At 37.9% G+C, this 25,595-nt stretch overlaps 1 protein-coding gene across 4 annotated transcripts in view; it reads left to right on the forward strand.

Moving 5' to 3' along the window:
- The window catches only part of ACOXL (acyl-CoA oxidase like), a 368,095-nt gene that overhangs the window by 44,291 nt on the left and 298,209 nt on the right, over positions 1-25,595 (forward strand). For all 4 annotated transcript variants that reach the window (XR_012689756.1, XM_075203751.1, XM_075203752.1 and 1 more), the window contains exons 5-7: positions 17,690-17,788; positions 20,176-20,290; positions 20,646-20,732. Coding sequence is in view for 3 of the 4 variants with exons in the window: in XM_075203751.1 (XP_075059852.1) it covers positions 17,690-17,788; positions 20,176-20,290; positions 20,646-20,732 (301 nt within the window). In the remaining variant the exon portion in view is untranslated. The remainder of the gene's footprint in view (positions 1-17,689; positions 17,789-20,175; positions 20,291-20,645; positions 20,733-25,595) is intronic.

Genomic DNA, 25,595 nt, shown 5'->3' on the forward strand with positions numbered 1-25,595 from the left:
AGTCTCTCTGTCTGTGTGTGGGTGTGTGTGTTCGGAAATTTAAGCTTCAATGGGGCAGGGACTGATGTGAATGAGCTGCAGAATTAGTGAGGATGATATTTATATATCAGTAATCTGGAATGATTATGCAAATTATTTAATGCTGCAAGCATTGAGTTATTTTCTTACTGCAAGTAAAGACTGTATTTGATCTTCATATACACAAAGCGTGTGTATTACTGAGCTATATAATTTACAGTTTTAATTAACTAAAAATATTGATTTTGTCCACCAAGCTCACTCAACACACTGCAGCATGCTGCCATGTTCTCTTATTACACAAGTAGACAATGACTCTACATGTTTGTAGACTTGCTTTGCAGAAGTACACTGTAATTAACTGGTTCATATACAAGGAGAAAGCCGACAATGTCTCAGTAACACAAAGTATTCCATTCTCCGCTTGTTGACCTTTATCAAATCCATCAGGACAGTCCTAAGGATGTGGGATGACCTTGAGTTGTCATTAGTTGAGTGGAGAGAAGTAATACTTTAGTTTCCAATAGAGCTGCAGTGGAATGTCAGGTTAACACCGAGCCGTATATTATGCCTTCATGATATTGGTGATCCTTTAAGTACCTTCCTAAAGTGAAGTTCACAATAACATATATACCATTTTTCAGTTTGTGGGGGAAGGATTTTACTTGAAATGATGACTATTTCTTATTGTCATGTTTCCCAGAGCATACGTGTGAACAAACCCTCAAGGATTGTACAACTCCTATATTATGTGACTCAGGGCCAGATGTGTAAATAAAGCTATGCATCTATTTTTGGAACAGGAACAACTACTGTCTGGCGACAGAAGAAGGGTACAGTTCAACATTGCATAAATGTTGTAGCTGCTTTGTAATGTGTTGTGATAACTTATCAGCTGCTCATATAATGTTCTGTGTAGATTGAGTAAAAATATATGAGAGAAAAGTTTTTGTGGTAGAATGGAGACATGAATCAAGTTGACCCATGATGATGCTTACAGGGGGTTTCCATCATCGCCATACAAATCACGAATGCCCCTCTCTTCCTAATAATAGTAATCCCAGAGGAGGGACCTCCACTTAGATACTATTACTGGGAAGGGTGTGGGGGTTGATATGATCTGTTTGGTAAATATGGAAACCCCCTTCAAAAAGAAACTAAACACAAACCTGAAGACTCAGATTGAAAGTTATACATGAACTTTTACACTAATCCGATCAGTTTTACAATCTCCACTTTGCTGTCTGGTGACTTATGCTGATTTATAAAAGTGTATGGTACTCATGTTCTGAGGGCAACTACAATTTAGTGATAATGTCATACGATCCTCTGTGTGCGTGAGAAGTTTTTTGTAAGTGGAGCAAAAAAAATTGTATTTATTTGAGCACTCCATACCAGGTTCATCAATATCTATTGATTTAGGATGTGGAGCAGACTTCCCCAAAAGAAAATTTTGAACTCTATCTATCGCTCGAAGTGGAAATTTAGAAGTGGTGGTATGGAAATTTGAAGCAAATGGCCGGGAATCTGTGGGATTTTATTAGTATGACATTTATTAGCCATAGTACGCAAGACAGTCCCACCACATTCAAAACCATCTCTTTTCTACCTGTTCTTGCAGTTTATACTACCTGATGGTTTCTTTAGCTCAGCTGCGGCTTGGCTGGATCCTGGATTTTTGGGCCCTGTTTGGAAAATGCATAGTTACTACTCATTTCCTGCAAAGCCGAGCTAATATACACCCTAACCAGCTCCAGCATTAAATCTGCATAGCGTTCACATTTACAAAATAAGCCTATGTCTCCTTACTAACACATTAGCATCCCCATTGCATCACAAATATAAATATAATTTATAATAAATAACCACAGAATACAGTAGTCAGCAATACCCCTATATTACAGTTATACACTCCCCCACATTCCAGCCCCTTCACAGTAATAGCAACCCAACTCCTAGATTACAGAAATCGGCTATAGCAGTCCCACACTCTAGCAATACCACTCTCGCTGTTGCTGCAAACTGCCCCAATACCATCCCTCTCCCCACACTGACCCAAAACCACCCCTGTCCCAGTGGCGGATCCAGGTGGCTGCACACTGTGCAGGTCCGTTCAGTGACAGTGTGCTGCCCGGCTGCTCTGATTGTGTTTTAAACACAATCATAGCAGCGGGGCAGCACACTGTCACTGCCGAGCGGACCTGCACATACTGTGCAGCTGCCGGCAGCCTTAGAAGTCGGAAAGGGGGCAGGGCCTAAATCGCCCCCCCTACATCGCCCCAGGTATAGCAATTTCCTAGATCCGCCCCTGCCCTCTCCCCACACTGCCCCAAAACCACCCCTCTCCCCACACTGTCCCCCTACATTATATTGCCCTCTTCACCAGCATTACCCTATTTCTCCCACCATCACACTGCCCCCCCTTTCCCCAGCATCACAACATTCTTTACTTAACTATCTTCAGGTATTTCCGTGCCTGCTGCAGGAGAAACCCCAGCAGAGACTGATTAAGATCCGCCCCACTGATGAGTCTTCCAACCCAACCCGCCTGACCCTGATCCTCCCCCCTACCCGCGACTTGCAAACCTGCAGAACATTCCCCCCGCCCGATTTGCAACCCCTCCCACCCAATAAAAAAAACCCTGAAACAAACGGCGGAATTGCTCCCAGAGCTAGAATCTGTCAATCAAAAGATTGTTGATGACAGTCTCAGTGTAGAAGTGCCGGAATCATTCATATCATCGTCAACATTTATTTATATAGCGCCAGCAGATTCCGTAGCGCTTTTTAATTGGGAACAAGCAGTAATAAAACAATACTGGTAATACATACGTAGATACAGAGAGGTAAGAGGGACGTGCTTGCAAGCTTACAAGCTATGGGATGACATACCGAAACACTTTGAGAAATATATAAATAAATATATATTTATATTATATTCATCTATTCATATAGCGCCACTAATTCCTCAGCGCTATACAGAGAACTCTCTCACATCAGTCCCTCCCCCATTGGAGCGTACAGTCTAAATTCCCTAACATACATACACAGAGACAGACAGATAGAGAGAGACTAGGGTCAATTAGATAGCAGCCGATTAACCTACTAGTATGTTTTTGCAATGTGGGAGGAAGCCCACGCAAACACGGGGAGAACACACAAACTACACAAAGGCCATGGTCGGGATTCGAACTCGTGACCCCAGTGCTGTGAGGCAGAAGTGGTAACCACTAAGCAACCGTGCTAGAAGGCTTTTCAGCTGGCAGGCAGGTTGGGTGGGGGGTTCTGCCCTGGTTTTCCTGAATAGTTTATTAGATGACGTGTTTTGTTGAATTGTATTTGTCCTGACTACATATAGTGATGCTGCTCTGTTCATGGAAATACTTGAATAACACTGGTTTATAAAAATATGTATTACATTAAAGTTCATATCAAGCAAGTTTACAATTTTCAGTAATATGTACCCAGCACGGAGCGACAAGTGAAACTACTATTTTAGACATGGAGAAGAACTGACCAACGTACATAAATGAAACCTGGACTAAAATCACTGTGGCTTTAGTTATATGTATCTAGAAGAAGGAATGTGTATGCTAGACATAGTTTCATGTTACCCCTGTGCTGACTGTGGGCAAATTGAGGAAGTTGTCTGCTACCTCTTTGGTCTTATGCACCCAGTAATATTTAGGACCCAGGCCCACCACCAATTGTCATATCCCACACCAATGATGTCTCACGTATGCCTTGCCACTACAGTAGGCCATGCCTCTAAGAGATTTTATTTTGAGATTATTATCTCACTTCTATATGAATGACAGGAAAGCTTTTTGAGAACATAAAAGGATAATGGAAAGAGAAGTTGAATAATGGCAACTGTACTAAAAGGTAAGCTCTGCAAGCTGATTTACTAACACTTGTAAAAGTTAGGTACAGTCCTCTAACAAGTATATTTTATACATTCACACTGACATTTGTTTTCTATCATTTCTACAATGTAAATAGTAAAGCCCTTTAATAGGAACTGCCCAGCATCGACACATGTTCAACATTCACAAGAAAAAACACAAATAAGAAAATAGGGAATTACTTTAGTTCACTGCCTTAATTTTTTTTTTTATAAACTTGAAAAGTGAAGAAACAAGGAGATACAATAAAAGGATGAACAAGTTATAACAACCTACAAAATTGTTTCCACATTATTATATAGATTTTAAAGGGTAACTGGGATAGGGTGAGAGAGTGGTATTCAGGGGAGGTGCAAAGCAGGATAAACATTGAAGTACTATACTAACAATAATGCAAAGAGAGTTCAAACATAGTTCTAGAACTTGAAGAGAAAAAGAGAAGAAAATAAAGATCACACGATAGCTTATAAATCTGTAAGGCATACAGCTTAGACGGTTATGAATGTGTAGTGGAGGTCCCGGAGACAGTGTTCGGAATAGACAAATGATGAAACACCCAAGTATGCCTCAAGGCGGGCTTGACTCTGTTGGAAGATTCCACCTAGTACAACGTTATACAGGGTGATTCAAAAGTCGCAGTACACCCTTTTATTTCAAAAACTCTACAGGAAATTGGGAAACCTGAATACTCCAGTAAGGTATGGGTGACGTGGTCTATCTTTTACGGTATGTACCAAACATGGGCGCCATCTTGAAATCGTCCCAATTCCTGTAGAGTTTTTGAAATAAAAGGGTGTACTGCGACTTTTGAATCACCCTGTATAACACACACACAGACACACACCTCTCTCTCCACCCAGTGTTTGCGTTGGTTTCCTCCAGGTGCTCCGGCTTCCTTCTACACTCCAAAAACATACTAGTAGGTTAATTTAAATTTACCTTAGGGTGTGTGTGTGTGTGTGTGTGTGTCTGTGTGTGTGTGTGTGTGAGAGATTACACTGTAAGCTCCAGTGGGGCAGGAACTGATGTGAATGAGTTCTGTGTACAGCGCTGCCGAATTAGTGGCGCTATATAAATAGCTGGGGATGATGTATAAAATATATTATAATTTTCTTTTATTATATAATATATCCTGTCTTACAATATTTTAGTAATAATTACACCTATGGGGTTTCAACCCATTGTGAATTGACTTTGTCAATGGGCATTGCTAGTTTGGTTAAAGAAAGGCTCTAGATGAGCCGAAACGCGTTGGCCGACGGGAGATTTGTGACGTCAGACGTGAGACCTGCAGTAGGAAGTGTTCCTGTTTCCGTTGATCGGGTGGTTATTACTGGCAGAACGGAGTTTTGTAGTGAGTTTCCCGGGACTTGACTCACTACATTTATGCACCATCAGACACGCTTTTTGCCCTTCTGAGCACGGTAAGGGTCCACCTATCCCTACTGATCAGGTCCCGCCTAACGTTTATTTGTCTGTTTACTTTTAATTGTTTGTAATAAATTACCCATACGTTGTCACACTATGGAGCATTTTTTCTTTTATTGGAGTTCGATTTAATCGAGGGAAACTCTACATTATTGGATCGATATTTGTGAAGAACTACATCTCGGGTATGATTTGGGTTTGACCACACTATCTGTCCGGTATTATCGAGTGATATTATATATTAGAGGACCGACGAATCTGAAGAGTTACATCTTGCATACAGGCTTGTTTCACTATACTATTTGGTATGACCTATGAGGAATATTGAAATATTCGACTTGATCAGAAGATTCCATAACTGTGCCTTTTGGAACATAGGACTTCCTTTATACTTATATATACTTTTTCTGGACTTTTTATTATTGATTTTTTATTATTGATTTTATATTTTGGTGGATTTATAGATGATTGGCGCCTGTTTGCAAATTTGCTGTGTGTATATATATATATATATATATATATTTGATAGGGATTGGTGTTTCCTATATAGTTTGCTACAGGCAGCCTTTTTTGATTTGATACATTGCTTTGCGCCGTGGACTTAGTCATCTTTGATTTGTAGTTTGGTTAAAGTGTGGTGTCTAATATGCACAATTTCACAAGGCACGCATGATGCAGTTCAGTCTGACCGCAGTCTACACAATATACAGAGCAATATGTTTGCAGTAAAGTATTGCACATTTTCAAATGCTCACCAAACCTTATTTTATGTTGTATCTGCAGTTCTAGAAGAGGAGCCATTCAAGTCCTATTATACAGCATTTATTTTATTTGATCGTGTGTTTTATCTGATTATAGACTGGGGTGCTCTATATTGTATTGCGTAAAAATATATGCACAATATTTTATTTTTTAGCAAAACGTGCATTATGTGAAATTGTATTTTAATTGCTTTTTGTATTACATATTTATTTTTCTTCAGTCCGCTTTATTTTATAATAACCCAGATATGACTTCTCTCAAAAAGAATTAGGATTAGGGCAGACTACTCTGCCATGATTTGACTCAAGTAGCCTACTGTCTAGGCCCTAAACCATAGGGGTTGGGTATGTGCTAAAGGTCATTTTCTTACAAACAATGCATTTTGTGACTAATGCAGTTTTGATAAACTAATGCTTCGACTGATTTTGGGTGGAATTAAAAAAATCTAAATAAAATGCAATAGTTTTGCTTATCCAGTATTTGGTGGAATACAAATGAGAACTTCACAGAGGGTTGCCACCAGAACAGGAGGAACCATTAGGTGATTTGGATGATCTGCCCTACATCAATAAGCAAAACTTTTTGTATTTATATATTTATATTTTACATAATATAAATTCCACCCAGATCTGAAAAGTAAGTTACTCAACATCGATCTTCTTAACTCAGTCTCTATTAATTGAATGTCTGCAGACTAAAAGAATGTTACTTAAATGGTTTAATAAAAAGTATGAAATTGGATTAAGAAACACTAGTGTAATCCATATTTAATAATACTTAGCAGAGCAGTTTGGGCAAATCAAGTTACATTATTTACCTGTTCCATTGTTGGAGTTCACTTTCTGGTCACTTGATTCACTGCCGGCTTGATCCCTATCCTTTAGCGCAGATTTGTTATGTTTTATTAAGCCATTTTACTACTAATAAGGGTCCAGACATCCCTTTTCAGGTTTTTCGGCAGCTTCCAATCCTTTCTCCCGCTCTATCCCAGAGCGCACCCTCCAATCAAACTTATTTAGTGCACTGATTAACATTAATGTCTACCGAAATATAGAAAATACTGTATTGTATATTTTATAAGTATTTAATTTGACATGAAATATTATATTACACAATTCTATATAAGGCAAGACCTATTTCATGATGATTAAAATGTGTTTGAAAGGCATTTTGAGCTTGTTTTGAATTTTATGCTGAAGAGGTCATGTCAGTGTAGGAAAACCACAATCTAGCCAAATAAAACACACTACAAGGCTGTTTACAGTGAGATACTGCGACTGGGGCCTCAATCATGGTTTTCATTTCATTGTTATATTTGAGCTTCAGATCCTTAATAAACTGTTAGTATTCTATTTGACACTCTTCACCGCTTTGAAAGTGACAAAATAGCGACACTATATATAGAGATGTTAGATGATAGTGTAATATACACCACTGGGCTGTGGAAGTCTGACAGCTAATGCTGGAGAGGTCATCAGTTTTGTTACCTTCTGTATGGGCTAGCCTTATTCAGATAGGAAGGTCTTAATTAAAATGTATAAATATTATAAAAGCGGGTATTTCATTACTTGTCTTTCCTTTTTAGTATGTGAATATTGGCGAAAATAAAGGGTAGGTTTAGTATAAATTGCAGTGTTCCACGGAAGTTGTCCAAAACATTCTGCTGAGGCTGCACACCAAACCATATCCAACAAGAACTGGAAAAATAATTTGATTTGAAGAGATAAATAGTTTTGCAGTAGTATTTGTGGAAATCTTTCTGGGTCACGGTATTAAAAGGAAATAATACAGAAGTAAAACGGGCAAGCAAATTTGTTATACATCTATTATAAATATATTGCCTTCCAGAGCCGGTGTGAATGATTGATAGATAATGCAGTTTTTACACACTGTATTTTCAAACATCATCTGTGTGGAAGTGATAGTAAACTGCTACTACTCCTCTATATGTTGCCTAGCATTCTGATTGTGTAGGCTAAGATCTGGTATGGGATCATATACACTGATGTAACTAAACCAATGATGGGTAACCGGATACAATCCAGGGCCGCATAGGTGACCCTCTAACTTTCAAAAGGGCTGTACTTTACCCTTAATCTCAGTAATAAGTTAAAAACATACATTTAATCAAAGAAAGAGACACCTGTCAGTAATAACATATCAACAGGTCTTTTAAACAAGTGTTGTCACCTTTTACAAACACCTGGAGGGCCGCAGGTTGGACAGGCCTGTCCTACACTGAACTAAACCATAGATACACAGTTGATTATTCTCCTTTAGCTCTATATGGATACACAAATGGGATTCGTTACTAATACTATACAAATAAACATTAACCCATAGCAAGCAGAGATTTGTTTTCCTCAAAGCTGTTTGTTGAATGGTTGCTATGAGTTACTACACAAGTTAGTCGCCAGCTCCCAATTTCCATCAATGTCGCTCCTTTACTACCGCTAATCTGAAGTTTGCTGTGTTTGGGTTTTTATAACAATCACTTAATCTAAATTTGCAAGTGCAACAACAGTGAGCTGACACACACAAGTAGAGTTGCCCATATATGGTGATGATTATAAACTACGGATTGCCTTTACAGTTTGCATACGCTATATCGCTGCATTTTTGCATAATTAGTACAATCTTTTGGCATTCTTATCATTGAAGGTGTCATAGTATTCTGATGTCCTCCACAGTATGTAAATATAATTCTCACAGATGGACATCTCTCGGGTTTCTGAGATATATTAAATTTATATATATAATCATCTATACAAAGCGTGTTTCATAGTAGTCAGGTCGACGTTGCAGAATGCTTAAGCATTCTTTCATCAGGACAAGTAAAATCTAAATGAAAAAATATTGCACCATAGAAACTGTTTTGATTATTTGAGTTAACAGTCAGTTCTTGAAGTAGATATGTTGGAGGCAGGAAAAATGGGCAAGCAGAAGGATTTCGGCGACCTTGACAAGTGCCAAAATGTTATGACTAGAACAACTAGGTCAGAGCATCTCCAAAACGTCAGATGATGTTGGGTGTTCCTGGAATGCAGTGGTTAGTACCCAACAAAAAGTGGTCCAAGGAAGGACAACTGGTGAAAGGGGTCACGGGCGCCCAAGGCCTATTGATGCATGTGTGGAGCGATGGTACAGTCCCACAGAAGAGCTATTGTAACACAAATTGCTGTAAAAACTTAATGTTGGCTATGGTATAAGCGTGTCAACACACAGTGCATCGCAACTGGCTGCGTAGCCGCAGACTGGTCAGAGTGCCCACGCTGGCCCCTTTCCACCGCCAAAAGTGCCTACAATGGACATGTGAGCGCCAGAACTGGACCATGGAGCAATGGAAGAAGGTGGCCTGGGGTCTGATAAGTCACATTTGATTTTACATTGTGTGGACGGCCCGTTGTGTGTGTGGTGTTTACCTGGGGAAGAGATGGCACCAGGACGCACTATGGGAGGAGGCTAGCCGATGGAGACATTGTGATGCACTCGGCAATGATGTTCTGCTGTGAAACCGTAGCTCCTGGCATTCATGTGGTTGTTACTTTGACATGTACCAATTACCTAAACATTGTTGCAGACCAAGTACACCCCTTGATGGCAACGGTATTCCCTAAAGGCAGTGGCGTCTTTCGCATAATAATGCACCCCGTCGTACTTCAAAAATTGTTTGGGAATGGTTTGAGGACCATGACAAAAAGTTCAAGGTGTTGACTTGGTCTCCAGATTCCCCAGATCTCAATCTGATCGAGCTTCTGTGGGATGTGCTGGAAAAACTCCAAGCCATGGAGGCCCACCTAACAATATACAGGACTTAAAGGATCTGCTTCTAACGTCTTCATGATAGATACCTCAGGACATCTTCAGAGGCTTGTGTAGTCCATGCCTTGACAGGTCAGCGATGTTTTGGAGGCACAAGGGGGAACCTACACAATATTAGGCAGGCGGTTTTAATGCTGTGAATGATTGATGTGTAATATATACATTTTTTTTGTTTGCTGGTAAGAAATGAGGATGTGCCAAGCTATTCTGCTGCCTCACCAGTTGAAATGGCACAATTCCCATATTTTATACAAATTGTAACAAACTTTTGTATGTGTTTTTTACTACATTTTTTAAATGCAACATTAAATGTTATTAGCATTATTAAATTTACAGTGTAAATGTCACTATATGTACCTCTTCAAAACAATTGACATCTTAAACTTCTTTCCATTTTGATTCCCCATTATAGACACCCTTCTATGTTTATTCCCTCTCCCTCCCTGTGTTCACATACTTTGTTCATTTTAATTCTGACTCTTCTTAGAGCTTAACCCAATTTGGCAACTTTAAGCTTGGCACACTATCAGTCCCATCATGCCCATAAATGTGTCTGCATCTCCTTTGGCTATTATTATCCCCCCATTGTAACTCTGCCTAGTGTATTTTGGCTGTGCCTCCACACATCATATCTCCAGTGGCTATATTGATGGGATTGAACTCAACTCGCACAGATTACTCTGCCTTTAACCTCTTGGACATTAGTGATTGGATAAATAAACTTTTGGTACGTCTGTACCATCAGCAAGGGTCTCTGTCATCACTGCATAGATGTTCCTCATTGTAGTATATCAAATTCCTCTTTCTACACATGAGATCACTATGGGATTGTATGGAATCTTTTTGAATCCTTCCAATCCACAGCGAACTCCCAACACATTCCTCGTGTTAACACCACAGTGGTCTTATCCTACTACCAGTGCTTAGACTGAAGGGACATTAAATGTAGAATAATGTTGAACAGGTCTATATTTCTTTATTCTGGATACTGCATTAAATAGAGTGCAAGAAACAATTTTCCAAAAAAGCCACCAACTGGAATACCATAATTGGGGTGTAGGATAATATGTAGTCAATGGACACCCACAGTTGACCTGAACATATTTCACACATTTTTATTTACATTTTGCCCAGATGAAAGACCTAATTGATCAATTTACTGACTTCATATTTAGGTGTAAAATTTGCACTGAGCCATTGTAACCAATCAGACCCATGCTTTTGTTGTCTAACTGACACTAAATAGATAAAAGCTAATTGCTTGTTGGTTGCTGTGGTGCATTGCAAATTTTACACCTAAATGTGATGTTATCAAATGATCGTTACAATGTAACAAATTAGGATCAAACAGGATTCCACAGTTCAATGCTACTTACAAATTATTTAAATTAGTGGTGTACTTTAGATCTCAATATCTTAGCATCTGGGATCCAAGTGGTTGCCTTTGCTACCAGGACTCAGGGGACCTGGGATCCCCATCTGCATTTTATATGTGATACCAGAGGTAACATCCAGGAACAGGAAATACCATCACCGCCATTCATTTCTTTGTTCTGCTTTGTGTATAGCGTATGTTCGGTAACTCTATACAAGGTAGGATGATTATGTAATGAGCCGCTCAAATAAACATAACAAGCAAACGTTTGTTTGCTTGTCGCCATGGTGACAACGCTGCAAACAACCGTAGAGGAAAAAGAAGGAAGTATCGCTCTTGTTGGACCAACGAGTGTTTGCTGAGGAGAGACTCCTTTTCACATATGCCACTGCTACAGGAGAAACGGGACAAGAATCCTGATGACTTCAGGAATTTCCTGCAGATAAATGATCTTGCATTATAGGAGCTACTTCAACTTGTCACCCCCCCCTCATATAAAACTGGTTGCTACCCTCAGATTTTTGGCTACTGGAAGGACACTGGCTGATCTCAAGTACAGCATCTATTTCACTCCAAGCTCTGAGTCTGATCATACCTGAGAACTGTGAGGCCATCATACAAGTTTCCAATGGACAATATATGACAATATACAATATATATATGACTGTCCATAATAGGTTATAGAATTTTACTTGTGTGTATATGTACATGTGTATATGTATATACGTACATTTGTATATGTATATATGTACATGTGTTGGTATATACGTACGTGTGTATATGTATGTATATTGACAGAAGCACTGGTAAATATGTCTCAGGCGCTCTGTCGTATATGCTTTTAAACCCCAGAGAGATTGCTGGTGTTTGGGAAAAGATTTTTAAAGCGTGTATTCAGTTTTAGGAAAAAATCTGATAAGGTTTCCTAGGGTTGTAAATGGAGAGAGGAGGGTGAGCTCCATTTACAAGGCCTAGTCTGGGTCTTTTTTTCTGCCAGGATGACAGTGGCTTGATTGGTAGTTGCGCTTGTGAAAGGGATCTCAGATCAGTTTCACTCTCTCAGACCTGGGGAGAATGTTTGTTTGCCTCTTGAGACTGCAAAGGGTGAGCAATTACATAGTAACATAGTTGATGAGGTTGAAAAAAGACACCAGTTCATCAAGTTCAACCTATTTTGGATCTCCTGTGATCCTGCACTTATATTTGAAATTAATCCAGAGTAAGCAACCGCCAATCTGTTTCAATTGTGAATATCCCCCAGACTCAATATTGCAGTCCTATTTTTACCCTATATCCACTACTATCCTTCATTTTAAATTAACGGTCGTATCCCTGGATACACCTTTCCGCTAAAAAATTGTCTAACCCTTTCTTAAACATATCTATTGAATCTGCCATCACAACCTTCCCTGGCAATGAATTTCATATCTTGACTGCCCTTACTGTAAAGAACCCCTTCCTTTGCTGGTTGTGAAATTTCCTCTCCTCTAACCTTAGGGGATGACCACGTGTCCTGTGTATGGTCCTTGGGTTAAAAAGTTCCCATGAAAGCTCTCTGTATTGACCCCTAATGTATGTGTACATAGTAATCATATCTCCCCTTAGACGCCTCTTTTCTAAAGTAAACATGCCTAAACTGGCTAACCTTTCCTCATAACTTAATGACTCCATACCCTTTATCAATTTTGTCGCCCTTCTCTGAACTCTTTCTAGTTCCAAATGATCTTTTTTATAGAGTGGTGCCCAGAACTGTACTGCATATTCAAGATGAGGTCTTACCAACGATTTATACAGTGGCAAAATTACACTGTCTTTCCCTTCCCTTTTTATGCATGCCAATACTTTGTTTGCCCTTGCAGCTGCTGCTTGACATTGAGCACTATTGCTAAGTCTACTGTCTACGAGCACTCCCAAATCCTTTTCCATTATAGATTCTCCTAAATTAATTCAATTTAATTTATAGATTGAGTTCTTGTTTTTGATCCCTGAATGCATAACCTTACATTTATCTATGTTAAACCTCATATTCCATTTGGCCGCCTAATCCTCCAGTTTATTTAAGTCCCTCTGTAGAGAAGCTACATCTTGCTCTGATTTTATTACCTTACAGAGTTTAGTGTCATCTGCAAAAATAGAAACTTTATTCTCTAAACCATCACCCAGGTCATTAATAAACATATTTAAAAGGAGTGGTCCCAGCACGGAATTTTGAGATTACCTTTTATGTTTTGTATGTGTGTATGACTCAAGGTCCTTCACATGAGAGAGGGTATTCCTGTGGTTTTAGTTAGTGCCGGACAGGCAAGGTGTTTATTGAATTTTCTTTGAAAACTTCAATAAAGTACTGAAAAACCTGGACTTGTGTGACTTCTCTGCTGCTGTTCACTACCACCAGTCCCAGCTGTTCCCCTACCCCGGCTACACTACTATATATAGATATATATAGAGAGAGAGAAATAAAGATAGATAATTATTTTATTATCTGGCAAATTTAGTACACATAAAGGTATGTGAAACAACATAAAATAAATGTAGACATGGCACACTAGTAAATTAATTGCACTTCTTTACATACAGGTACATGTGTTTTAAATATATGGTCAATACACTTGACTGGTGCTGTGGTACAGACGCAGGGTGTCCACAGGTGTGTTCAACTAATGGACTTGTTCATATGTTTTGTACTGCCCATAATAGGTTATAGAATTTAGATTCAGAGTGGAATATATATGTATGTATGTATATGTGTATATATATATATATATATATATATATATATATATATATATATATATATATATATATATATATATATATATATATACTAAAATGGTATAACAGGCAAAATAACTGTACATACAGGTAGATGATACAGAAATGGACACATGGCACATCAGTGAATAAATGGGACTTTATTAGGAATATTGATTTTTCACGTATTAACAATTCATGTTGTATATACTTGCATACAGGACTGTATAGAGCATGTAAAAAAGGTTTATTATTGAGTCGCTATGAACAGATAGTGTAAAGCACATGGAAATAGTTTAGACAACACAGCTAAAAAGTACGTACAGACTGCAGAATTGGCACGACCTCTTTCCATCATCGTGATTTTTTAGGAAGTTTATAAAATAAAATCAAACGATAAGATATGTTTTGGTGCAATAAAACAAGATTGTGTGAGCGTACACACTTTATCATGTGATCAGCATGTTAATTGGGTGAAAAACATGTAGTGTGTACCCAGCTTAAGACTTCTCTTTAGCAATGGTGTGAAATTTCATGGACAAAGACATGCATCTAGCAAACACATTATTGCATCATTGCAGTAGTAATGTTTTTAGTCCGTGTTTAATACCAGAGTCAAATAATTTTCTGTTGTATCATGAATTAGCTATGTGACCTGCTTAATGAGCAGGCTGCACTTTTGGTTTGGAATTGGTTTGAGCCCATTGTTTGATGTGAGTCATTGTTAATTATGTTTAAATCTCCAGTATAGGTTTTATTATCATTTGTTTATTTTTTACACATTGTCTTTTTTCAGCAAATGAGCCATACTATATGGACTAACCTGTCACCAGATATCTGGGTTCTTTAAATAATACTTCCTTCTAAGAGGATTAGTGTTGTTTTTATTTTCAATTTTATTTTTGTTTGTTATTGTTTTTATTATTTATGTACTTGGTTATTTATTAAATTCAGTATTTGGGAATGTATTCAGCCTTTATACATTATTATGTCTGGATGAGCTCTATCGCCCCCTGGGGCGAACGCAGGGGGGGTTTCTGGGTCTCCAGAAACCCCTCCGCTAACGAAGTGCCCCGCATAGCGGCACTGTACTATACAGCAGCCGTGGCGCTGTCAAAGAAGCGTCCGCGGCGGTGCTGTATCGCAGCAGCTCTCTCGCATGTTTTGTTTTTTTGGTTGGGGGGGGGGAACCTCCCCCCTAACAATCCTGCGTGCACCCCTGCCCCCAGCGCCATTATATATCTTTTTTAAATCTTTCTTAGGTGCCAATAGCCCTTTAATGAGCTGCAGGGGGAAATAGTGATCCTCCAGAACATAACTACCACCATTACTACTGTTACCAGCGGTACATATCCTTATTGGAAGGAATTTACTACTACTGTTTTTATCTGTATAGTGGTTATATTGGAAAATTATTTTTAATTTTATACTATATTGCCCATCCCTGAGAGCGCCGAACTTATCACCTTTGCGGGTGTCTGGTCGTCAGTCTTTTCAGCAAGTGCATTTTAAATAAAAACCAAGTAATATGTATAAAATAAATATATTTTCTAAGCGTGGACATTTTGGAAATCTGAACGAGGAAAGCTGAGTTTCTCCGTTTGCATTGCTCTAGAATGGGGAAGGAGCCTGAAGGTTTATAGTTTAGAGTAATTGTCTTGCAGAATATTATATAGTAACTTCTGTACATAAAGTGATTGTCTGTTGGATTCAGGAAAAGTGGCATATTCACAGCACAAAATTGGTAATTTCATTTGACATAACTCAACAAGCTATGCAAGTTAAAGAATTTGTATCTGAAGCTTTCAGTCAGTAACGTATATATTGTCTATTGGTGAATAGGGGTAACATATCTCATTTTTTGGGGGTTTAAAGTTTCTTTAATATACTGATTGGATCCATGTGATTGTTTTATTTTCGTGCAAGAAGCATATAACATTAAATAGATGTGGTGTTATTTATTCTTGTACATAATAGAAGATGAATATTTGATCTTGATGATTATATTTTGAAGGGGGGAAAAGTGGACCAACCTGTTCTTCGAATTTGTCAACTGACAGCTTATTATCTCCTATTTGCAGTACGTGTATATTAAATATATTCTTTGTATGCATGGGATACAACATTACTGTTGGGGTTTTCTTCCTTTTTTTTTGTACCGCAATCCGTTGCACACGCCAGTGTTTTAAAAAAAAAACAAAAAAAAAACATTTTTGTTTTAAAAATATTGCATTTTAGTGATGCATTAAAGCTAATGTAGAAAAAAAGCTTCATTTGCCACATATAACTGATTTAAAAGTGTCTCTTTACATGTCTTTTTTTTCATGTTTGAAGCCTTGGGGTTATACTTCTGTTATAAGAACATTCATGTTCATGCTGGATTCCATTAATCCAGCATTGTAAGACGCATATATGAAAACACTTCTTGGCTTTAGTTGCCCACATTCTAATGAAGCTACTTCCAACCAACACTATGCAGCAGTGTTTCATGTGCCTTCACTCTACCATGAGTGCCATTCTATTACTATATCCATTATGTAAAAAGAGTATTAGCATGCCTAACACATGCAATCTATAAGCAACACAAGGGTCTAGTTTCTCCATAGGCTTAATGGTGTTTAAGTTTGGGGCTCCAAAAATGTATATTACTGTCTTTATAAACATGTTGGGCAGCACAGTGGCTCAGTGGTTAGCACTTCTGTCTCTCAGCGCTGGGGTCATGAGTTTGATCCTGACCATGGCCTTATCTGTGTTGAGCTTGTATGTTCTCCCCGTGTTTGCGTGGGTTTCCTGTGGGTGTTCTGGTTTCCTCCCACACTCCAAAAACATACTGGTACGTTATTGGCTGCTTACAAAATTAACCCGTGCGTGTGTTTGTGAAATTAGAATGTAAGTTCCAATTGGACAGGGACTGATGGGAATGACAAATATTCCCTGTGCAAAGGTGTAGAATTGGTGGCGCAATAGAAATAAATGGTGATGATTATGCACATCATAATCATCATCTTTCTATATAGCGCCAGCAAATTTGTAGCGCTTTACAATTGGGATACTATTTTGTATATTTTATTTCATAATTTATTTTGCAACGTTGTGTATACTGGAGAATCGCAAAGCATAAAAATATTTTATTTAATGGCATAGTACTTTGAATAAAGTATTGCTATTGTAGATGACCAGAACTAAATGATTACTTGTCAGAGGTGTTGTCCATAAGGACTCCACTGCCAAACACCCATAGCCGTGTTAGTTGTTGTGTATAAGGACTTTCCATTCTAAAGTTAGCAAATGTTTTTGATAACTGATCACATCATGTTTGATATTAAGAATTGTGAAATGTTTCTTTTGGGTAAATGGCATGTAATGAACATATTCAAGCACTGTGGTGCTTTACAAATCTATATTATTATTATTATTATTATTATTATTATTATTATTATTATTATTTTATTTATTTTTTATTAGTAATAATATATTATTATTAATAATAATAATAATAATAATAATAATAATATTGCTATTTCAGTGGAATGCATATTTACAAATTTGTACTCTTGTCCTTACCCCTCAACTGAATTTCTGTGAATTTGAGTATATTAAAATTATATTTGCTTTTTCTTCACAACAGAACCAAGAGTTCACAGGGATGTTTGCAATGACAGAACGAGGTCACGGCAGCAATGTTAGAGGGATTCTCACAGAAGCTGTGTTTGATCCTGTGTCACAGGTAAGGAGACGTGGCTAAAGGCATGAACTAAGAAAATCACAGAATCTTGAAATGTCCCTTCAGTTAAACCTTCATGGGCACTTCTGCTTTCCTTTTCCTGATAATTAAAAAAGGAAGTACTGTTGAAATGTATATCCAAATTCATAAATGTATTAATCTTAGTTGGCATATTACTCATCCAGTGCACAAGAACAATTGACCATTGTTTATGAATTTACTTTAAGAAACAACTTTAAGTAGTGTAAGCAATTTGTTTGTTTTTATGTAGATGAAAAAACACCACAGCGCCTGAGGAGCCGCTGTTGCTGAGGCCTGACCCTAGTTGTACACAATAGTAATGTTTTGGGAGACTACATTGCTGGAATTACAGTCATACACAACCTGTTCTATCACTCTTTTTTCCTTTACATCATTTTATAATATACTTAAGACCTTCACTGAGATATCCAGTTATGTCTAAAGCAGAGATTTCATGAAAGCAAGTTTCCACTCTTCAAATGAAAAAGTAAATACTTCCTTTGTTTTTCTATTTATAACTATAAATTCTATAACCTCACTCCCTGCGGTAATTTACATATGTAGAGAGATGCACAGCACAAAATCAAGTTTATTTTTCTTTTGTGACAGCATCTGCCTAATTTTGTGCGGTTGCATCTCTTTTTATGGACATGCACAAGATGGCGTCCTTCTTGAAGGAGGCGTTCAATGGAGAAGGCAGGCTAGCCTCAGTTCTGTACTGAACTTAACCGTGTGAAAATACAGACATGAGATTTAATTTAGCAAGATTAGTATATTCTAATGATCTTCAAAGTATGAAGAGTGCACAGTATGGTGAGGTCTCTTTGTATTAGCAGAGCCCTTTTACTTGACAAAATATGTGCACAACCTCTGACAGTTCTCGGTCAAGGTATTTTGGCAGCCAGGACAAAGAGGTCAAACTGCTGCTACCTACTGCTTTCAAAGGTGCAAATTACCACGGCCATGTTGAAGACACTACCTTCTTCATTTGCTATTTAGGAATTGGGCATTATATATCATCTGTTAGGGACATTGTTTTCCAAATAACTATTTGTACATTTTGAACATACTGCTAAAATGACCTCCGTTTTCCCATTGCTGCCCCTGGTATTGCCCTCGACATTGTTTAGCAGTGCTCCTCACCCATTCCTGCAAGCCTTCAGGATCTCCCTGCCTGCCCAAGTCATGTGCCAGTCTACACATACCACTCCGAGTACTGGCAAGGCCACACATCTTTTGGATGTGAAAAATGGTGTCTGTTAGCAGGGAAAGCACTACTGGCGCTGTATGAATATATGATGATGTATGCTAACAGTGATTTAATCACTCAGCAACTTTCTAGATGACGTTTTTTTGGGGATGCTAAATACTATGCCTGTATTTACATACAGTTCTTTGCTGCTCACTGCAGATTCAGTACATGCTAGTAAATTAATAACATGTACAACCCATTAATATTTAATCTAATGTGTGTCACTGTGTGTGAAATTTAGTTAATATCTATAGATTGCCTTTACTCAGTCCTCACCCACTACACTACAGTGTCATGTAAAACATCCAATGCTATGTTGCACATTCCAAATTATTTGTTCTATTCTCGTGAATCCTAACCGTCAGTGACGCTTTGTTATGTCATTTTTTAATGCAGAACTGTGGGCATTCGAGGATTGGCGCAGATGTCTTTTATAACCTCATTACTGACTTTGCTGTTGCTATGCAATAGATGCTTTGCATCATAAAGTGCTCCAACTTTACTTTTACTCTCAACTTTCCCACTTGCCAGCTAGAAGCAACAACAGACTTCTCCTCTGCGGCTCTGGCTGTGTGCATCCAATAATCAATGCCCTCTGCAAAAGTCCACAGTATCTCACACCTTTCCAGGGCTAAAGTGATGGAGAAACTAGTCTGTGCGGTACACCCCTTTTGGATAGAGGAGCCTGCAGTGCTCCAGGCAGATGTCTTGCTTACTTCTGCCTCGCCCCAGCCTTGACTTCTGAAGTGCTGGTAATTTGTACCTCTTCCACTACTTCCAATGGGTCCCATTGTCCATCATCTAGGAGCATTTCATAGTGTAACCCTGTTGTCTTTTTACTGCCTTGAGTTCTTTAATAAATAATTAAGTGAGCAGTTCATATGTTTAAGTAGGCAATAGTTAGAGGTGATATTTTTGCTTTTGTGCAGCATGTGCCTTTACATCATAGACAAAATTATGTGCAACAAAATTGGACTTTAATCAACGTAAAAAAATGGGCTTTTGCATTTATTTGACTTAAACGTCTCTTGTATTTATTCTCTCTCTCTCCCTCGCCGCTTTTATTCTTTGTTTGTCTTTCTTCCAAACAAACCGTTATTGTTTTTTGTTCCTTAAGGAGTTCGTCATCAATACCCCTTCTGAAAATGCAGAGAAGATGTATATTGGTAATGCAATGAAAGGAAATTATGCTGCTGTATTTGCACAACTCATCATAAATGGAAAATCTCAAGGTTTGTGCTACTAATTATCCTTAATGTGTGTTCATTAAGTTGTAGCAGAATTGAATCCCAGAAACTGCCATAAAGTGCAGCAAATTGCTCAACCGAGCTCAGTCAAGGCAACCTATTACTGCTACAATACAGTACAATACTGTTGAGGTGATATATGTGTAGTACATACTTTCCTATGTTGAAAGATAGAAAAATGCCAGGTAATGTATGTACCAATGTACATTGTGCATGGAGATACTAACTCTTATCTGTCACATAAATGACACCACGTTGCTTTATAACATGTAATTGGTAACAAGTTCATGGCTCTGTGCAGACAGCCCTGATGTTAACCATTACTTGTGATTTCCTCCAGGTCCACACTGTTTCATTGTCCCTATCCGAGACCGAAGTGGAAATATTTATCCAGGAGTAGGAGCAGTGGATATGATGTATAAAGAAGGTAGGTGTGTTTTTTTTTTTATTTATTTTTTATTCAAATACATGACATTGTTGAGATTTTATGTCCATGAATGTATTGTACCAAAGTGATTTACCAAAATTACTTTTATCTCTCTTGTAAATGGATTGACATATTGAATAGACAATTGCAATAGGCTTCTGATGTCCATGGGCATTCCATAACAAAAATTACAGTCCCTAATTAAAAATGACAGTATTGAACAAATTGTCTGTGTTATTGTGAAATACACCTAAATCCAAATGAAAAAAGAAGCCATTGCCCTATAAAAAGTAGAGCTGCTCAGGCTCAGTTCCCCGAGAACCAAACACACCCGAACTTGGCAGATTTGAGTACCGAGTCCCTGCAGACTTCCAAAGCTTAGTCTGCAGGGACTTAATTTGTTTTCTCAGTTCTCTTAGCTGCTCTTTAAACTTTAAAATGTATCGTCCTGTCTCAGCGCCTCTTGTGTATTATTCTTCTGAAGAGCAGTGTTTACAAGCTCTCTTAAATCCGGGATTTCATCCGGTGAGTCACGTTTTAACTTAAGTACGGCCTCCTCAACTGCGTCTATATATTGGTTTCAGTCTCTGTTCAATGCAGCGTATTAAAACATGACAGATTCCATGTTGCCCACATGTTCCGTGTCACAGTCTGTCTGTAGCAGATCTATTGCCACTCCAGTTGTAATATCCATTCCTGTGTCTACATAAGATTGGCAGTTCTTCAGGGATGACGGAGGTATCCACAGAGGAAAAGGGGATTAAAGATGCAGCACAAGCAGACATGGTTTAATAATGTACAGTTCATTGACAGCACTGTTAGGCTTAAGGCAGCTAAACTATTGTTAGCTTGTTCTGTGGGGGCCCAAACAAACCAAGCACTTCAGCCACAAAAGTGGCACTCCTTGTCGCTGGAGTGCTTGGTATGTTAAATCGTACATGTACTTTTCAATATCTTACATAAGGGTGGGTGAGAGGGCCTAAGGACAATTCCATCTTGCACCACTTTTCTTTTCTGCCACTGCTGTGTGGCAATGTTTCCTAGATGTGCTATGAACTGCCGTGTGTTTGTGCCATTGCTCTGTCGCTTACCATCCAGCCAGGTTGATGTAGTCTTTGTCTGAAAGTGTATGAAAATAGTATTATGACCTGTGAGATGGTCATAATTGACTGCAAATGACTTGAAATTAGTGTTATTGAGCTTAATAATATTGTAGGGAAAAAAAAGAGTAAAATTATGTGATTTTAGCAAAAAAAAAATAGGGAGTTTGGTGAAAAATAGGGATCCAAACCCAAAACACGCAAGGATGGTTTTACCAAAACATGTAGTTAATCCAGATCCAAAACCAAGCACGGGGGTCAGTGAACATCTCTAATAAAAAGTAGCGGCCTTAGAAATACTAAAATTTGTAGGTCAGTGGTACGTACTGTGCACACACCTTTTTCCCATTCCATGCTTGTAGCTAGAGTCCAGGATCTTTGCAACTGTCCTACATTTATCTATTTGTTGCCATAAATTTTTTACATTTTCTTTGCATCTTAGTTTTAAGTGTGTTTTTTGACAGAGATGTAAGAAAAGAGGAGCACTGAATGACACCTTGAACCGTTTAATTGGCGGGGTCCGTTATTGGTTTGATGTTTTATTAGAGGGAAACCAAATGTAAAATACAAGGTATTTCACTATGCAACAGCATGTTATAGTGTTCACTAATATATATGCTAGTCAGATATGAGACATTGTATATGGCTTTGTTTTGCAGCCCAATACAAGCTATTCTCTTATTTTTGACTCATTCAGGTTCCCTGTAATGTCCGTCAATAGGCTTAAGACAGGAAGTCAACTGTACAAAAGCCAATTCTAGCTATCTCATAATTCATCAATGCTAATGTTGTTTGTGCATAAAAATGCACTTTTTACTACTGATTTAAGACACACAACTGGATAGTTTAAGTATATTCATCTCATTATACAGTATTGTATCAGATACCATCATCCTCTACACTCTGTTACTCTCGCTTTAAATGCCACTATACTTTAAATATAGGTTCCCTGCAGACATACATTATTTTGCCTAGGTACTCTGTTGAGCAGGAAGATTCCTCTGCGTATTATTACCACATCCCCAGCTTGCTAGAGTTGCCGCTGTGACTGATTTATCTGATCAGTAGATGTTTCCACTCTGAGCTGCTGTTGTAGAGCAGCAGAAAGCATTTTTTTCTGTAATTTGTTCCTTTGTTGAATGTATTCTTTCCAAAAAGCATGACTTTTTAATTTACTTCTGCAAAAAAAAATAAACAATTAGTTTTACATCTTATTGATCAGTGGCATAAGTAGAATTAAGAAAAATTTACTTGAGACCGTGGTACCAAATACGGGATTTAGTGTGACAAAATATCACAGTGAAGCTCAGGATAGCTATAGCCATACAAGATCATGCAAGTGATTAGATAGCAAAATGTCCTTAAAGAGCTTTCCACCTTTTTCAGTAATTTAATGTATTGATTTCTACAATGTCATACTGCAACTTTTACTACATACATAGCTATATCCTTTTTCGATCTGTGTTTTTTAACTAAATCATTTTTATCATTTAGGCAATTTATTATAGTTTCCTATGGATACAGTTGCATGTATTGTTCACAGAGCTGCACTGTGTTGTATTTAAGGGCACTGAGAGGAAACTCTGCATGGTACATGGAAAGTTCTTGTTGAGATAAACCGAAAAGGGAGTCCATTAAGAGGGGTATTTAGTAAACACGTCGGGAAGATGTATATTAATGAATTAAAGTTGCTTGAAAAACATTTTCCTTGTTTTAATCCATATTACCCTGAAATTTCCATTGTGTGGGTGCAAAATTATTTTGTTGCACCACCCCAGAAATACAAATTCAGAAGAGAATCTTTTGAATTCTTTACAGCCATGCACTTAACGCCAATTGGCTGATGACCACATCGCGTTGTGTGTGCAGCCATTGGTCGATCACACTGCATGAAGCCCCTTGTGATTAAGTCAGTCAGCCCATCTGTCAAACTACCAGACCTGTGTATTTTGGCCCATCACTTTTGCACCCAGAATGGTTACAGATCAAGTTATTTACCAGATGTGCCTGTGTGTCTCATTACCTAGCTGGTTATTAACATATACATTTTCACAGATCCCTGGCTCACCTACTTCTGTAACATCCTTTCCTGTGTTTTTTTTTCCTCCCAAGTGTTTGTTCAACAGAATTTTAAAAATGCTTCAAGTGTTGTACTGAGCGATCTACCCTGTGTGAGTAATAGATGTGCAAACAACTTAGAGTTCCAGCTTTCATCTCAGGTTTCATATAGATTGAGATCATTAGAATGCTTCTTTAGTGGACAAAAAATTAGCAGATAAACAGATAAGGGTCATTTACGAATGAGTGAAAATACTCATTTTGTTGTCATGTGCCTGTTTTTATGCAAATGTCTCCATAGATACAGGACCTGCATCAATTAACGAGTCAAATGCAAGTAAAAATAGCATATTTCTGCCCATATGCTGAGTCAGAAGCATCTCAATATGTGTCAGTTCTGCACCTGTAGCATATGTGCCAGTTTTATATCCGGCGTACATCATGCATACTTACACCCAACCGGATCATAAGTGCAGGAATTGTTTTCCAACATTTGGATTTAAAGCCAAAACATCTAATGCCCTTGTTTGTTTGTTTTTGTTTTTAAACCCTTTATAATACAGTAGGCATAATTTTCAATCTCATGTACAAGTGAAAGTAGCAAAAACAATGAATGCTAATATATGCCCACAAAATCTTAAAGGCACAATCAATGAGGAAAGTCCCTATATGATGAAGAGGTGGATCTTTTTTATGTTATTTTAGAGCATATACGAGTGTTATATATAATGAAGATGTAATATGTTGTTACATTATGCTGCACCTGAATCAGTTAGATCAGGATTGGTTAGCATGTTTTTTGAAGGGTTCATTGTATGGTCCCACATGCCTTGATCAAGATTTTTCAAATCGAAACGCGTTGGGGGCTGGCATTATAGACACACAGACTTGTGGATTCCGCCCCAACATTTGCAGAGGAAAGTGCTGGCTACCCTGATACCAATGTGGGGGGTATATTCCTATATGCATTGAAACATCTGATTTGGGGTAAGAGTCCACCCTTATTTGTGTAGATAGGATTTTTGTAAATGTTTTTTATGTTTAAATAAATGGTGAAAGGATGATGCACAATTAGTGGATCTTTTTCCCATATACTAAATGGATAAACTGAATTTGGAAGTTGACACATCATCATCTATGAAGACATAATACAGTTATTATACAACGCGATTTGAAGTAAACATCTTGTAAGTGCACTCACAAAGGGTGTGGACATGTTCGAGAGGTGTGTAAAACCTGCTTTTTGAGTAAAATGCACTCACCATATATAATGGGAAGAGGACTCCTAGAACTTATTTGCAAGTGTTGTTAATAATACCATATTGCACTATGATTTTGTTTCTTTGTTTTTATATATTCTTGGGAGGAATCATTAAGAAAATCGAAGTCTACGGATCTTACGATTTTTACCAAGTATTAACCTTTTTTGGGTGTCTTATTATATACTGATTATTTTTTGGATATTCCCTTTGACTTGTTTATTACAAGTATTTTATTGAATATTTTGGATTAGTAGCATCATCACTGTTTTCAACTTGTTATTGTAACATTTACATTAGCTCGATACAAACAAACCGGTACAATCGTATTGTGACAAAAAAACGGTTTGGACGACCCAGATGTACATCAAAAAGGGAAGATAAATACATTATCGTATTGAGTAAGCAAAAACGAAGGCTCCCAGCAACTGCAATTAATGAAAAAA

The sequence above is a fragment of the Mixophyes fleayi genome, chromosome 3, assembly GCF_038048845.1.
Source record: "Mixophyes fleayi isolate aMixFle1 chromosome 3, aMixFle1.hap1, whole genome shotgun sequence".
In the NCBI taxonomy this organism is placed as follows: Eukaryota; Metazoa; Chordata; class Amphibia; order Anura; family Limnodynastidae; genus Mixophyes; species Mixophyes fleayi.